Source organism: Hydra vulgaris, chromosome 09 (assembly GCF_038396675.1).
Source record: "Hydra vulgaris chromosome 09, alternate assembly HydraT2T_AEP".
NCBI lineage: Eukaryota > Metazoa > Cnidaria > Hydrozoa > Anthoathecata > Hydridae > Hydra > Hydra vulgaris.
In genome coordinates this window covers 37,809,703-37,827,940 of record NC_088928.1, presented here as the reverse complement: position 1 = coordinate 37,827,940, position 18,238 = coordinate 37,809,703, and the positions used below count along the sequence as shown (strand labels likewise).

Below are 18,238 nucleotides of genomic sequence, written 5' to 3'. Positions count from 1 at the left end.
TTGAACCTTTCCATGATTTTGTTCCAAATGATTATTAAAATAGCTTTCTCAAGTTGTTCTATTTTGGTAAAAAGTTTGTTTTGATAATATTCAAGTTGTTCTATTTTGGTAAAAAGTTTGAAGGGGTCTGCTCTTGGTTTTGCTTTCTGATCGATTTAAAAAATTCAAAAACAAGATTATTGTTTTTTTTATAGTTTTATCATATTACAATACATATTAGGTGTTTTTTTGTGAAAAAATTTTTTTGGTAGTTGCAAAAAGGGATTTTTTTTAAATGTGGAAAAGGTACCAACCATTAGAATTATTTTGATAATATTCTTTCCTCTAGATGTAAAGAACTCCTTGTTAATTATTTTTTTTATGCTGTATTATTAACGTTTTAGCGTGCCAGTATATAATACTTTTTTATTTTGATCAATAACCGTTTAAAATCCTACGAAGTTATTGAAAATATAACTTTTTTGTATGTTATTTATTAACCCCTATAAACTGAGTATGGTGACCAAATATTTTATTAATTTTTTTTTCATGTTTTTAATAGTAGTACTAACAATTATTGATTGATAAAAAAATTATTAGATTAAATAAAGAAATAATTTTAAATATGCTTTTCTTTGTTGAATTCCTTTTAACAGGTACTAATTTAGAAACAAATTGATTTCAATTGCTGACGTAATAAGCCCGCTTAATTCATAAATATAACTGTGTATTGCGGTTTTTATGTATTTAAATAGAAGTGCATGACAGTGATGTTCATACACACCAAATTAATTATAACAAATAAACAACTATTTGTTGCGAAATTTCTGCTAGTATTTCAAACCAACGATAAGAGCCGACTCACGTTAGGTGTAGAAAAAAGTTCAGATAAAATTAAACTTTAAGTTTAATTTTAATGACTCGTTTAATATTGATGGTTTTTAGTAATTATGAATCGTGAATTCAGTGCTTCTAAAAATGCTGATATAGCAAAGCTTTTCAATAGTTGTGGAACTGATGGTTTAGATCCATCAGAAGTCGACGATGCCCTGCATGATTTCTTTGAATATAGAGATCGTGAAAATGATTTCGATGATGATTTTTTAATGTCTGATTCATCTGATAACCATATTTAGTCATATTTTTATTTAAGTGACATCAATATTATTGATGTCACTTAAATAAAAATATGATTAAAGGAGAGACACCGAATTTTAATAGCAATAAAATAATATTAGAAAAAAAATAAAAAAAACAACCTAATAAACTTCTTTTTATTATATAGATAGGGTTATAACTGACCCTAATCCTATATCCCTGACCCTGATTCTTTGAACCTTAAACTCTGAACTAGATTTAAATGAATAGTGGAGCGAATACCAAATATTATATTTATTCACCGAAGTTTCATTAGGACCTAATACTACTCGTTAAACAAATATTGCTATTTATTAATATTTGTTTAACGAATGATACTAATCATTAAACTTCTTAACCGAAGTTAACGAATCATTATCCGAATTTGTTTAACTTCGATTGGCAAAGTTTAACGAACCTCCCCGGTCCTTACTAAAGGGTCTGTAATGTTTCTACGTTCTCTAAAGTAATAGCTTTTAAAATACCTATTTCTTCCATTGGCTGGTTTTAAAATTGTTTCATAATATTTAGTTTTTTAAATATTTAATTTAATGAATATAAAGTTATATTTCCATGGATTTTTTAATACAGATTCATTTTGTTTTTAGTTTTTGCTTTTGCATAGATGAATAGTAATGTAAACTTCTTTATATCTCACCCAACATATTCTTTTGTTTTTCAAATTAAAAACTTTCAAATTAAAACTTAGAATGTTGTTTTATTGAAATTTTTACAATGGGTTGTGGATCGAGCTCTGATTCAAAGGTCGTTACAAATAAACCTATTAGTTATGGTCCTCCTCCACCATATCAATCACCTCCTCCAAATCTAACTCATGTGGAAACCCAGCAACCACAACATTTATCAGTAAAGGATGTATGTATCTATGTTAATATATGATAACTTTCTATTAAAAAATTTTTAAATACTTATAAAACATGCCCAGCACTTGTCGATTTAAAGAAAATACTCTTTAAAATAAAGTGAAAATTTTTAAGTTATTATTTGTGCATGCAAAAAAAGTTAAACAGACTACAAGTTTTCCTCCTGTCAGATACTTAAATGAAAAGCTGTTTGTGGTAAAAGTTAGTAAATCTTGTTTACTAAATTGATATCTTTTTTTTTAGTTTTTACTGTAAAAGTTAATAATATTATAATAATAATATAAAATATTTTTTTTGTTTTGCTTTTCTTTTTTTTTTTTTATTTTGCTTTTTATTAGTTTTACATTAATACAATTTTTATGTTCGCAACTAATGAAACATGTTATTAAATTTACAGTTGTTGTTATTTTGCCACATTTATGATTTTTTTATGTTTATAAATTTGATGATGCCTCACCATTTCAAAATGATAAATCAAATCTTTCATTAATTTTGTTTTCAAAGTTGTTAAATGAAGTAATCAACATAAAGTTTAATTTTTCTATAAAATTTTATATAATATTTATATAGTTTCATATAACTTTCAATTTTGAGAAAAGATCTTATAATAAGTAGTACAACGGAAAATTTTTTAGATTTGTTTAATTATAAAACTAATATCAAACTACATTGACAAGTTGTGAGAAATGGCTATATAAAAAATATATATATATATAAAGTTAAATAAAGACTATTTATAATAGTTGTAAATTTTCAATTTTTTGTAAATTTGTCATAATTGTTTTTGAAAATGTTAGTAATTTTTGAGTTTTGATAGTTGACTGGCATCATTTAACTATCCTATTTGAGAAGAAGTTGTACATTTGTTTGAAGTTAAACACGTTGGACATTTAGACTTGTTTTGGTCTCTTGTTAGGAAGTTTCTTTGTCTTTTTCCGTTTTCTTGTTTTTCTTGGGTTGAACTTAAATAAAAGTTCGTTTTATTTAGTATATTTTAAGTTTTGAATTGTTGCATTTGGTCTCCTCTTATTTGTTTTTTTTAGTGTTGTCAGACCAAGGCATCAAGTCCTTGTATGTTTTATCACTATTTTCTAATACTAGTTTAAATGCCTTTCTTTAAATATATATATATATATATATATATATATATATATATATATATATATATATATATATATATATATATATATATATTTGGTCTAGGAATTAATTCGTGCGGTTTGACAAGGGATTACAAAACTAGCTTATTTTCTCAGAAGATCACTGTTATTGGGCATCATTTTCATTATAAATCATTTGATTTAAGCGTAAACAACACTATTTTTAATTTAACTGATAATGTCGATTTTTGTTCCTGAAAAAGTGTTTTTGCGGGGGATTCTTCTTCATTACTTTAACATGCTTTAAAATGCGGTAGTGGTGTCGTGGTAGTGCGCTCGCTTTATAAGCGAGAGATTCCGAGATCGATCCCCACCACGTCCCTGGTAGTACCGCGCTCAACTTGTTTCTCCGCGCAGCGGCCTTGTTCGTCAAGGTTCGTGTTTCAGAGTTATAGAGTTGAGAGAGGGTTATAACCACAATTAAGTATCCTCCTCGTATGTAGTGGCATTCTCGGCCTTGGGGAGGTGAATTAACATTAAAAAAAAAAAAAAAAAAAAAAAACATGAAGAAAAGTGCTACCGAAAGTCATCGTATTTTGGTTGAAGTTTATGGTGACCATGCTCTAGCTGAGCGAACGTGTCAGAAGTGGTTTGCACGGCTTAAAAGTGGTGATTTTTGTTTGGACGACCAAGAGCGACCAGGACAGCCAAAAAAATTTGAAGATGCAGAACTAGCAGCATTGCTTGATCAGGATTCTTGTCAAACGCAAGAGGACCTTGCAAAATCGTCAGGAGTTGAACAATCAACAGTTTCCAGACACCTCAAAGCCTCAAAACGTTATTGACGACAATTAATGCATTTGAAGCAAGCTCTGGTCATAAAACGACCAGATTGGGGTAACAGACATGATAAACTCATTTTTCAGCATGATAACACTCGACCACATGTCGCAAAACCTGTCAAAAACTATTTGGAAAATGTCAGATGAGAAGTGTTACCCCACCCGCCGTATTCTCCGGACATTGCTCCTTCTGACTACTACTTGTTCGATTGCATGAATAACGGTTTGATTGGACAGCCCTTCACTTCTTCATAAAATATCGAAAAATGGGTCTCTGATTGGATCACTTCTAAGGATGAAGCCTTTTTTCGACACGGAATTCGTAAATTGCCGGAAAGATGGGCAAAAGTAGTGACTAGTGATGGACACTATTTTCATTAATGTATTCATCCATTTAGTTTTTGAAATAAACCTTTAATTTTCAATTAAAAAGTGCATGAATTAATTCCTATACCTAATATATATTTTTTTAATTTGAAATTTGTAAGTCCAACTAAGTTATATTTAGCATTGTTTGTGCTCATAAAACCCCTACTGATTTCTTGTGCTCTTATATATCCTACTCACTTCTCATAGAAATATGTTTTTGCAAAAGAAATTCAATTGAAATAAAATATGCCGAGGTCCTTCTAATGCAAACATGCAAACAAAAACTTTGAAAAAGTAACTTTAGGTGAACCACTTATTGTTTTGCCAGACAAAACACTTAATGATCTTTTGGTCGATCAGGCTTACGAATAAAGAATTGTAGCAGCAATAAGATCTGGAGTGTTATCTGAAAATTTAATAAACCTTAAAATAGGTCCTGTTTCTCATTCCAGATGGCTCACTACAGCCAACCGTTTTTGTAAATTGTGGGTTTCAATTCATTTTCTAACAGAAAAAAAGCTCAGAAATCTACATTTAATTATTGAATTTATAGTTGGTGTGTATTTTCCTTCCTGGTTTTAATTATAGGTAAAACATTCCTGGTTAGATGGACCTCGACATATTTTATTCCAATTGAAACAACTAAAATATATATATATATAAAAAAGAAGTCATTGCAATAGAATAAAAACTGTAAAGAGATCTGCATGGTTTGCATTTAGTGAATGCATTATTCATACTCTTTTGTGTTCTAAAGATGAATAGGAATGAAAGCTAGGAGCTCAAAAGTTGCTAAAGAGGAAGGAGATGATAATACTCAATTCAGAGAGTTTCAGTAAGAACTCGCAAAACCCCATGCATAAATACTAGTGCTGATAAATTGACCTATCTAATTGAGTGGAAAGATTCAATATAATAACCACTACTTATTACAAGCCTCACAAACCATGAAGTCAGAAAATATTTTCACAAGCCTATGGTTGTTCCGGATTGGCCATGCCATTCCCAATCCATCGATTGTTGTGATGAGCAGGTTTCTTTTTTATACAATTACAAGAATATAATAATTTATTTAAACAATTTTAATGACTAAATGTTTTTAATATTTAATATAGGTTACAGAGGCTTGTGCAAAAACATATTCCCATGAGAAGTGAGTAGGATATATAAGAGCATATAAAATCAGTAGGGGTTTTATAAGCACAAACAATGCTAAATATAATATTTATAAACTGTTAATTGTTAATTATATCTAAATTATTAATAAAGATATCAGTATTATATAATATATATTATAAAATGTATTAGTATATAATATACTATTTGTTATAACAAAAGTGTTTGACTTATTTTTAGTTTTAGAAAAGACAGCGCACCCCAAGAAAACATTCACTGTCTAAAATATGAAAAAATCAACTAATTTTTCTAGAAGCAACCTTCACAAAAGCCCCCATTATGTGTTTATTTTTTTTGACTTTTTAACAAAATATGATATTTTCATTAAGTTCAACATAGTTTATATTGAGTTCATCAAATAATTAAAAAAAAATTTTTTTTTTTGATTTATAATTTTTTTCTTTTCAATTATTCATATTTTAGTCATTTTTTCGTTGAAAACTAACCGTTACCCCCAACAAGACATATTTTATTTTTATTTATTTTTTCAAATTCAGATTCCCTATAAAATTCCCTACAAAAATGAACTCCCCTTACTTTTAAAGCTTGATAAAAACAGGAAAAAAACAACACACTTTACCGTAACATTCTTTGTCTAAAATATGAAAAAAGTGCCTAATTTTTGTAAAAATATCTTTCACAAAAACTCTTTTTCTCTGTTTATTTTTACGACTTTTTGAACCAAATAATCAATTTTCTTAAAATTCAACATAATTATTGAGTTAATCAAAAATTTGAGAAATTTTTTTTTTTAAATTGTTGTTTTGTCCTGTTCACATTTTAGTCATTTTTGCGTTCAAAACAATGCCGGCCCACCCAGCAAGACATTATTTTTTAAAATTTTTTTTTGCAGATTCGGAATCACCATGAAATTCTTCACCAAAAGTAACTTTGCCATTTTTAAAATTGAAAAAAAAATAAAAATTGACACACTCTAATAGTTACAAAAATACAATAAAATAAATTACAAAAGTTTATCATGTCATACAAAAGAAATAAGAAATAACAAAAGAATTGGTTAAAAAGATTGATATCCGGGTCTTGAGATGGTGAGTAGTTTCACCTATATAACAGGAGTTATATCCTGCACATACGAATTTATACACCACGAACGGTTTGAATTCTAGAGGAATAGGGTCTTAAGTAGTAAAGAATTTAGAAATTTTCATTGAGGTAAATACTAATTTAATATTTGCTGAATGGCAATATCTTTTAGCAATTGAATTCAGTCTTTTTTTAGTTGAATCAGATATTTTCCCCAGAAACTGTAGTTTAAAATAAGACAAAGATTCTTTGATTTTTGGTTGTGTTTAGGATTTGAATTAATCTTGTTTAAATAGGAGTTATATATTTTTGATATTTTAGTGGTAATTGAAGAATTTTTGTGAATTGAATTAAAGAAGTTGAAGAAGGTTTGTGTAGAGTTACGCCTAAAGCTGATATTTTTAAATTTACTTCTTGTTCCATAGTAAAAGAAATAGAATTGTGTCTACTATTTATATATCTAAGAGAAAGATGTGTCATTTTCTGACTGGAAAGCAGCACAAATGTCATCAACTTATCTTTTTTAGAAAGCTGGTTTTACATCATTGAAATTTTTAATCCATTTATTTTCAAAATGACCCATGAACAAATTGGGAAGAACAGGTGCCAGTGGAGAACACATTGCTACACCATTGGTTTGATCATAAGTTTGTCCTTTAAAAAGAAAATGTGTTTGCGAAGTGGCGAATTAAAATAGATTTTTTAAATCAGTTTTAGTAATTTTATTGTTTTTATTATGGAGCAAAATTAAATTGACTGCAATTTCAATGGTTTCTTGAAGTGGAACATTGGTGTATAAGGTGGTAACATCGTATGATACTAAAAAATATTTGTTGAGATTTATTGAGACTTGACTTTTATTTTCACAATTTTATCTTTTTCTTTTGTCGTTTTTATGAAAAAAAAAAATATATATATATATATATATATATATATATATATATATATATATATATATATATTTACATTTACATGCAATCTTTTAAGTTGTCTGTTAATTTTTATCTTGTTTTATAAACTTCATTTTTTTTTCTCCTAGTAACTTACATCTCTAATAGTGGTTGCTTGCAGCCTTGTTGGAAACTGAAATGAATTTAATGATTTTGCATGTTTCCAGAATATCCAATATTGAAAATATTTATTTTAATAATTAGAGAATAAATATCTAAAATTTAAAATTTTCTAAGTTCAACTTTTTAGCAAAATAAAAAGCTTTTTTTTATAAATACCAGTTTTACAAGTCAACAAAGCTGTATTTAAATAGTTCATACAAATGAGAGCTACCAATAAGGCATTTTCTGCTCTCATTTCTTTAAACTATTTAAGTACAGCTTTGTTTACTAGATAATACATATTAACTTTAAACACTTTAAGCAAATATTTTGGGAAAAGTGTCAAAGATTTTATTCTTATGCTTTTTCCAAGTTGAAAGAGTGTTTGGTGGGCAACCAAAGATTTTTGAAACCTCTTTATTTGTTTTTCTATTCTCCAATTCTAGTAGAGATTTGTATTTCCACTTTGAACTGTTTCCTTTATGCAGTATATTTGATGCCATTATTTTTTTTTAGGAGAAGAGTAATTCTTGCTAATAGTTTTTTGAAAGGTCAAGCCATTCAAAAATTAAAAAAATAGTTCTATGGTTCATCAAGTTTACTTAAAAATTAGGAAAATTCAATTTACAGAGGGAGTCTTAAGTGCATTTCATGGTGATGTTACATTTAATCCATCAAAACCTGCAACGGAGTAGAACAACATCAACTAAGGGTTTGGGTTGCTGCAGCAATCTTTTTTTTCATTATTTTAATTTTTATTTTCTGAACTGTATGGAAAAATGTGAGCAAAAAAAGTGAGCAATTGCTGATCTATATATGCTATAGTAGATATAAATATCCAATAGACATAAATATTCAATATTTCAATATTAAAATAAATATCTAATAGACATAAATATTCAATATTTCAATATTAAAATAAATAAATAGTATTGACAAAGAAAAAAAGCAAGAAGTATAGTTGAAAATTTAGTCATAGTCAAAAACAAAGTCAAAAAAAAGTAGTAGAAAATTTTTTTACACTGGATATAAACATTGCTATATAATGTTGGATTTAATTTTCTTTTTGTTAATTACTTTTCTTTGAATTAAGAAACTAATGCTAAATTAATATTTATATCTAGAACGCAATTTTTCAATTGATATAATTTTAAAATGCATTTTAATTGTTGTTGTTCAGGAGCATGCTTGAGTAAATGATGAGCATATATATTACAGAAAAAACACACATGACTGTAGAGCATAATTGTGATTTAAAACATTCTGATATGGACATTTTAGTAGTCAAAGCATAAATAAAAAGAGAGCTGAAAAAACATCGAAAAACTTGAGGACTATATTTTTGTAAATTGTCTCTGAATCATCAAAAGTTATTGATTAAGCTCTTAGCCATGCTCTATGCCATCAAAGGAAAACCTTTGATGGCATCTTCTCTATGAAAACATTGCAGATTGAATAAACCTCCAAATCCAAAATTGCCAAAAGAAAAAGCCACTGATGTTTAAAAAATTTTGATCAATACCACTATGAAGGCATTTTCATAAATTCTGTGATAAGCTTAATCAGCAAAAAAAAATGTATGGATGTCACTTTTAGGTAATCTTTTACCTTTTATGTTGTTTTTTTAGGAGAATCTATTTGAAATATTGTAGTTTTATGATGATAATATTAGTTTAAAACAAATTATATGCCTAATGATGTGCTTGACTCGTTTTAAATTCAAAAATTTAATTTCAACATGACACCTTGAATGGAGGAAGGAAAATGGTACCAACATTTGATTTTCTCTGTGAAGTACTGCCCAGTTTTAGAAGTTCCCATTTCTAAAGAAGATCAATCTTACTTTGATTCTAGTGATCCACATTTATTTGGCACATCAATTCCAGTCATTGTTGCTCTGATAACATCTGTTATCAGAGCAACACTGACTTGTTAAGTCGATAATTCAGGCTTATCAACAATGTTGATAAGTCTGAAGCTTGTTATAGGCTTGTCTTCAGTAAAATCCATGTGATTTTGAAAATCAAATCATCAAACATTATGTCTAACTTCTAAAAAGGTCTTCAAATTGCACTAAAAGATATATGGAGAGAAAGCAAAACAAAGGAAAGCAGGTACTTTAAACAGTTTCTGATAATACTGTACCAAAGTTTTCTTTTACAAAAGAGAATGTGAAATTTATGTTTGTTAGGGAGAAAGAGAGAAAAGTAGGGTAGGAAGGAGAGACAGATATAAATGTGCTCTTATTTGTGGAGAGAGAGAAATGCACATCATTTGAGCACAAGAAAAAGGGAGAAAGGAAGAAAGAAATCAGAAATGTTCATGCATATGAGTGCAAGAGAGAGAGAGAAAGAGAGAGAGAGAGAGAGAAGAAGTGTGAGAGAATGCAAATAAAATTAAATTATATATTTGAAATATTTTTCAGATTCCATTTTGAAAATGCAATTGTGATGCATCACTTCAGTTTCAGAGAGATTATCATCACTTACCTCTTGTCAAAAAGTAGGCCAGAAATGTTATGGGGCTATGTCTATTTCCTGCTGACAAGATTTAAGGAGTCTGGTAATCATATGTTGTGGAACTTGCCTAATTCAGTGTAGAAGTAAAAACAAAGCCTCTTTCTTTCAAAAGATATTTTGAAAGTTATTGAATCATTCTTGGGTCATTCCATGTCAAATCAACCCAAAATAAAAATTTTTGGCACCATGCCATTTCAGATTTTGATGATTATCTCTTCTACTGCAACTACGGCCATTAACTTTCTTTTGCGCTTGGCGGCAATGCGAACAGGCCTGACTTGCAAAAGGATAATAGCCATTCGGTTAATAACATTGGAATGGACAAAGTTGACATGCTTTTTGAGCATGACTTGGAGGCAAAGTACAAGTTACAGTGCTTGCAGATTTTCTGAGACAAACTTGATTGTATAGAGGGACAAAACAAATTGTATGGAGGAGGTTTGAATGATTTCAATGATCGAGGAATGGTGCTCTGAATATTGGAAGCGATAAAAAAAAATACAGAAGGAAAAGAATTCTTGCTGGCAACGTCTGAAATGGATACAGCTTTCAAGCCATCTTCTAACTGTCTGATTGTATCAGGTGGAGGCAGAAATCGACCAGGAATAACATCAAAGTAAAAGCTTTTTTTCAAAGCGCAACATCTGGGATCTTCACATTTCACAATTTGAGTGAAATATTGACTGGTGCGCACATGAGAGGCAAACCAGTCCTGATCCTTTGATAAGAGATGATGGACATCGAGCTCTGTCTTTTTGTCTGGATCGATATACTCGGCCACCGTTGGAAACTGGTCAATCATCAGACCTGAAAAGACTGAGGCACAGCTCTTTCCAGCAAATTCAAAGTTCTGTTTTTCCAAAAGAAGATCCACTGTCCTGCCTTAAATATAAGTTGCAATGCAGATAATTAACTCCTTAAGTCTTGTATATATATTGTATTTGAATAAACAGTTGATATTAAAAATGAATTTGAATACCTTGAGAGTCAAGATGAGGTCCATAATGATTATGAGGTAGGATCATTCCCGCCAACTCTTTACTCAGTGGAGCCATCCTTCTTTTGGCTCAATTGAAAGCACTCCGTCCTGGCGCATTTTTCACGATGAATAAGGCATCCAAATCATTTGTAAATCATTTTTATTTAGAGCAATTCATCAGGAAATGATGAATTGCTGTAAATAAAATAGATGTTTAAATTAGAAGAAATATAACTGTATTGATAGATCGCAATAAAAAATTTGAAAAAGAAGGCTATGCCAGTTTCGATGACTTTAGCATATCGTGGATTTTCATCTGGTCCACCATCAACACTGAAGACAACTACTGGCTTGACCAACTTGGTCAAAGGATCTTTTGTGATAGAATCAAACTCTGGCAGAGTCAAAAGTTGTTCAAAGTCCAATCCGTGAGCATACGCTGTCGATGATAAATGCTTTCCAGATCAAATAGCAACATAAGTGGAACTGGAATAGGAAACTGCGTCAGATTTTCCAAGCCTATCTGGTTTGATTGCAATGCCTGCATAGACGGATGGGATGAGTTTGTGCTTTGCAGCGATAACCCAATCATGATCAGAAAGAGAAACTTGATATTCCATATGCATCAATATAGGAGCTTGTTTGTTGGCAGCGGTGATTCCAATAGGGATCCGAGCTTTATCATCTTGACTTATAAAGCACACATCCTTGGGGCCCAAAAAAGAGCAAATTTCTTCCACATTCTTTATAGTTGCTGTACAAAATGGACCATCCATGTGACTTGAATGAAGGTCATTTTGAGCCTGCATCAATTTAACTGGAACCGTGTGGACGTGTCTTTTTCCTTCAAGCGAATCACTCTGTTTTGGCAGCAAACAAGTATATAAAGCACTTCTGCTAAGATTGTAACCTTTCTTTTCGAGCTTGGCACCAAGCTCAAAAAGAATTTGAGGCTCTTTAAAAGTAATTAAAAAATAATCAGTGGATAAGTTCAGACTGTTCTACCTCAATAGTAGAGCGACCGATTCCGTCACATACTTTAAGAGCTTTTTTCACTTCCGAGTGGTTAGCGAACACCTATAGTGCTGAAAGAATTATACAAATAAGTTAATGTTCATTTTCTACAATATTATTATTGTAACTTATTATTATATGATGCAATAAATATAACCTGATTCATGACAGTTTTCTTTTCAGCCCTTGATTTTTGTTTTGACTTCATATTGCCAATCAACTTGCTTAGATTACTCGTAAGCTCCTGGACATTGGCCTTCTTCTTTTTAATGCTTTCTTCTTCAGCATCGGTCCATAAGCCACTTCTTTTTCTGCTCTTCATAGCAACTATTTCTTGATTCAAAACAACAATCTCTGCTTTGATTGTGTCTTGAGCATGAGTCTTGGCTTTCTTCGTCTCAGTTAGAACTGTGTTCAGGATGTCGTGTTGAGAAGCATCTGAAGTGGTATCAACGACATCTATTGGGTCAATAAATTGATCTGAAAAAAGCTGGAACTCTTAAGAGGAAGAACTGGCATGGGAAGGAACAGATTGCTTGGTTGTTTGATGGGCCCAAAATGACATTAAAGAACCTTTTTGTTTCAAGACCATTGAGGTATACTTTTGGATCAAAGTCTTTACTTGAACCTCCAAGTCTTGCTTTTCCTTAATCTCATTCCATATTTTATGGATTTTTTTTTTGACTATCGGCTTTTTTCTCGAACGGATGAGCATTATTGTAAGATTTTATAAGCGAATTTAGAAGACTATTTTTATCCATCTTTTAATATACAGACAACAATAATCTTTGACACTTTTGCCATACATTAAAAAAATAATTAAAAAATATGCTTTATGTAATAATTGCTGCACAACCAATTCCCTTTGGACAACGATTTGTAATATTCGCTTTAGATAATCATTATTAATTCTACACAAGCAATTCCCTTCGGACAAATATTTGTAAAACTCTATTTAAAAATCATAAATGATATCAACACTAAGTCCTTGGGGACAAATTTCGCAAAACCATTCCCTCATGTTAACTTCATAAAAATACATGTTTACATATAAAAAATTTTAGAAAGTGTCATCCTTTTCTGATGACCCATCCCCCTTGTCCTTTTTTGTCCTTTTAATCTGAACCCCCTCCCCTCCCTATTTGGATGATGTCCTTTATGGATGGCCCCTTATTACAAAAAAACTGCAGGGGTTTTGTTTTTTGAATCTGATTTATTTGCATTGAAAGTTTTATTAAAAAATTGTTATTTAATAATGAAAACAAAATTATATACATTAATTTTTGCATTGTTTTAAAAAGATTTTAGAATCTCAAGTACAGTTCTAATATATAAACTTGTTTGCATTTCACATTAAAGATCTTTTCTTTATACAACCTTTATGCTTAATGAAGAATTTTCTATGTACGACATTATTTTAAGGAGAGGAAGTCGAAAATAAAGGCTAAAACACTAAAAAATTAAAGCTTCTATATGAAAATTCAGTTTCAAAATAATGTAAAGTTTTTTGTAAGTTCTTTGATGCTTCGTATAAAATATGTTTATCTTGAGATGCCTAGAAGACATGATTATAAATTTTTTTTCTAATGTTCTATATATAACAAAAACCATAAAACAAAAAAACTGCAAGGTAATCTTTTTTAAATCAGATTTATTTGCATTTAAAGTTTTATATTTCTAAACCCGAAAAATATTGAAATTCCAAAATAAACCATGGAAATAATTTAATTGTAATAAAAAAAAAGTTAAAATAAGGTAATAAGAATTAACAATCTTTAACAGCTTCATAAAAAATTAGTTCTCTGGTTTAAAGTTTACTCAGCTTTCTTTAATGCTTTGATGATCAATTTTACTTATTTTATATTGTCTTCCTGTAACAATTGTTGGAATATTAATCATTGAGAATAAGTTTGTTGATATAACCCAGCACACACCATCTCTAGAAGGCTGGCAATATGACCTTGAAGGGTAAAATGGATGTATGAATCTAACTTGAAAGTCTTTAATTTCAACATCAATATCCTCCACTAGTCCAATCTATGGGTTGTTATTGTAAATCAAACATGCAAACATTTCAATGCTTGTATTAGGCAAGCAATCTTTAATAATCTCATCAGTTTGAAAAACTGATGAGATTATTAAAGTTTCAACGTTTTTGTTGAAAATCTTTGAAAAAAATTTCAATTTGAGTTATCATGTTTGACTCCTTAGATACATATCAAAAACTAATTCCTATGATTTCATTTTGGTAAAAGAAAAAACATTTCAGATGCTGTAAGTATGATTTGTTGTTGTTCAATGAAGGCTAGCAATCGAAGTTAGTCTTTTAACAGTCCAACCAAAACCATCATAGGGTGATTTACCATGATTTGTTGCAAAGAAAAACCATGTACATTTCATAGCAAAATCTTGCCCATGGTGGCATATATTTATGAAGTGTTTGCAATTTTGTACTGGCCAGCACACCCATCTGAAAAGTAATGAACAATTTCTACTTGATGAGGAATATTGCTTTTAATATGTTTCATTAATAACTTCATCGCATGATATACCATATCTACATCATGCAGTAAATCATCTGAGATAAAACATATTGAATCAGATTTAAGGACATTATTTACTTAATAATAAACTACTGTAGGATGCAATGTTGCTTGAATTTTGTTCCAGTGAAAAATTTGTACTTCGACTTGTACAACAAATTCATAATTTTCTGAAAAATTACAAAGGACAATGACCTCAGTACTACTTAACTCATTTTTTAATTTCTATAAAAAATCAGCAATGTTGAATGTTTTGCAATGTAAGAATGAATAGTAAGTTTTTGTAACTTATTTATTAAAGTAATAATTAAGCTACTTGATTTCGATTAGACTTACTAGCATAGATTGGTCTGTTGTCTTCGATTGTTTGTAATCTATAAAATAACCATGATCTTCATCAATATCTTCTTGAGAGTAGAATTCATCTTCAAGATAATGTCTTAATATAGAATGTTCTGGACACAAAGGGTAACAATGTGACATGCAATTCTTGTTAGCCCTACTATAAATAAATCAATAAGTTCATGATAAACCTTGGATAATTCAACTGCACTAATCATTAACAAGATGCTCACACTGTAATGCACCATTTTTGACAATTTGAGCAACAGTGAGAAAAGCAAGTTTTTATATCAGAATAACTGATTTTAAACTTAGCATATAGTAAATACACATAAGTACAAATAAGACATTTCCTTTCCTTTTTTTTTCAAGGAAAAATAAAACACCATTTTTCAGCAGCAGTTTACATGATATCTGCACCATATAATTAGTAACACTAAATCCCTTTTCTATACATTTGTTAGAGCAAGGTATTGGAACCAGTAGTAATTGAATTTTCTGATTCCATTTGAAAGTTAAGATTTTTTTGTTAATTTTTCCTAAAAGTACATCCATATTATTTGCTTTTCATTTAACTTCCTCATATAGCTTATTGAAGAAATCTTCTTGCCTTAACTGATCAGGATCTTTAATTAAATTTTTTTTTATGGTCTGTTTAACCCTTAAAGCTCTGTTCTTTATAAATATTGAGCACTCTATTTGTAGAATACTCTAACTTAACTTACATAATATAATATATATATATATATATATATATATATATATATATATATATATATATATATACATAGTCTTCAGAAATTTAAATACTTTTAGGAAAAACCTCAGAATTCACAGAATGAGGCATTGCCAGATGAGGTCTCAGAGTTTGAGAGTTCACAAAATAAAAGTTCTCAAAATGAAAATGGTGACAAAAGGGAGTTAAAAGGTACAAATATTCTGATTTTTATTATTTATAAAATTTGTTATGTAAAATTTATGTAAAATTTTTTTATGTAAAATTGGCAAGTTTTACATAACAAATTATATTGGCAAACAAAAAAAAAGTTTGTTCAAAATATATACTGTATCAATTTAGTATTGATTTTTCTTGCGTATAGACTTTTATTAAATTTCAGTCATAAATTTTTAAATTTTGCAATGTTTTTTATTCTAAATTAATAAAATTATTATTTTTAATTCTTCAAGAAGTGAAAAAACTTGAAGAATATCATATCATGCTTTAAATACAAATGTTTACATTATTTGTTTGACATCACATTATCACCCCTCGCAATTAAAAAAAGTGAGGTCGGCAATAAATTGCTGACCTTAAACTGTTAGAAGTTGGCATCAGGTCGGCAAAACAAATTTGACACAGAGGGATTGCTACAAAACATAGTAATGAGGTTGGCAATTTTTTGGTGACCTTAAACACTTTTAGATTAGCATTACCAAATGCTGACCCTAATTCTGAGGGCTGTATTATATATATTTGTTGCATTTTTTTTTTTTTTAAGTTTAGAAAAATTATTTTAATCTTTAAACTTATTTTTTTAGTTGTTGATGTCAATCCAGGAATAAATGTTCAGCATGAAATTAATTTATTTGTTGAATACCAAGAGAAGATTAATGAATTAGAATACAAAAATGTTGAGGAGATGTTTTTAGTTCACACAATGGAATACGAAACAGTAAAGGTTGCTCTGGAAAAGAAGCGAGCTGAATATGATTTATTATACAGTCAAATGTAATGTTATGCACTAAATATTTGTAACTCTCCACAACAAAACCAGACAGTTTAATTTGGAAAAAAAAATTCAATTTTTTTTTAATAAAGTAAAGGTTGTCTAACTTTAAACATGATTTCATTTTGTTCCTTAAATTAGGCAAGTTTTTCTGGTTTTTTTGTCTTATTCGTAAAACAAGTTGAAGTTGCCATTTTCAAATTAAACATTTAGAATTTAATGCTTTAAATATCTTTGTTGTCATTCTCAAATTAAACATTTAAAAGTACTGGTTTAGTTGTCCAATTTTTCATTTTCAAATTAAACATTTAAAATTAATGTTTTGTTATCTAATTTGTCATTCTCAAATTAAATATTTAAAATTAATGTTTTAAATGTCCAAATTGTCATTCTCAATTAAACAGTTTTTATGAGAAATTCAAGAATTTCTGTAAAAAAAATATTTTTTTAAATTTTTACTTTAAGGCTTGAAAAAAGAAATAACAATGATATTGTTAATGACAAATTTTCAACAACAGACTTTGTTGATGGATCTACTCTGCAGCAAGAAGAGCTACAATATTTGGAAATAAAAAACAAAGTAGATATCTGTAAAAATCAGGTAACCTTTGTTCTATTTTAACATAATTTTTATAATTTTTAAAATTATTTTATATAATCTTAATAAATCTATCTAAGTAAATTGTTTTACAAGATTGAACCCATTGCATCCATTTCTTATCTTAGTTTAAAACATAGTTTATATAAAACATAGTGCATATAAAACATAGTCTATAGAAAACATAATGTATATAAAACGTAGTGTATATAATATAAACTCTAACATTTATTGTTTTAAACTAATGTTATGTTAGCTTTGAACAAATGCTGAGTTTACTAGGCCATTCATAAATAAATTATTTTCAGAAGAAATCTTTCATTGAAAAAAGAAGTTTTCTATATATAATTACTTACTGCATCATGTGGTTGTATCTCTGCTTCTTTTCATGTGAATCAACTGCAACCAGTAATATTTTTTTAATACCCACTTATGAAACTGTTTTCCTGTGTTTGGTACATTGATTTTCAAGTTAAAGGTGACATTGATCCTCCAAAAATCAGTAAAATTGTGGCAAATAGTTTTATAAATAAATAGTTACAAATGAAATATGTTTATAAAAGTAACATAAGACACAATTGAAAATTTCAATAAAACTTCCATTCTTGAACTCAAACCTCACCAAACACTTCAGATCAATCGAGTTTGCTCTGACATTTTCAGTTTGCCCTTTCATCAAATCAATTAAGATTATTTTCTTTAAAAAAAAATCTCAATCAATTGATATAAATCAGCTCAGAATGACCTGAATTTTTTTTTCACTTCGCATAAACTAAGTTTTTTTAAGAACCTTATTGATTACACTTATTATGTTAAACTTCTAACTTTATTAATCTGAAACCAGACATCAGACTAATTCTCTTCGTAGCATCTTAAAAGACCAAAACTGAGTTTTTTAAAAATAGACATCTATTTATCATTAAAAGAAATCAT

The 18,238-nt window shown here is 28.9% G+C and overlaps 1 protein-coding gene across 1 annotated transcript in view; it reads left to right on the top strand.

Moving 5' to 3' along the window:
- The first annotated feature begins 1,631 nt into the window (after positions 1 to 1,631).
- Positions 1,632 to 18,238, top strand: part of LOC101240898 (dynein heavy chain-like protein 2) — a 47,756-nt gene continuing 31,149 nt past the window's right edge. The window contains exons 1-4 of the mRNA XM_065805604.1: positions 1,632 to 1,992; positions 15,797 to 15,908; positions 16,520 to 16,709; positions 17,173 to 17,308. Coding sequence (XP_065661676.1) covers positions 1,852 to 1,992; positions 15,797 to 15,908; positions 16,520 to 16,709; positions 17,173 to 17,308 — 579 coding nt within the window. The 5' untranslated portion in view covers positions 1,632 to 1,851. The remainder of the gene's footprint in view (positions 1,993 to 15,796; positions 15,909 to 16,519; positions 16,710 to 17,172; positions 17,309 to 18,238) is intronic.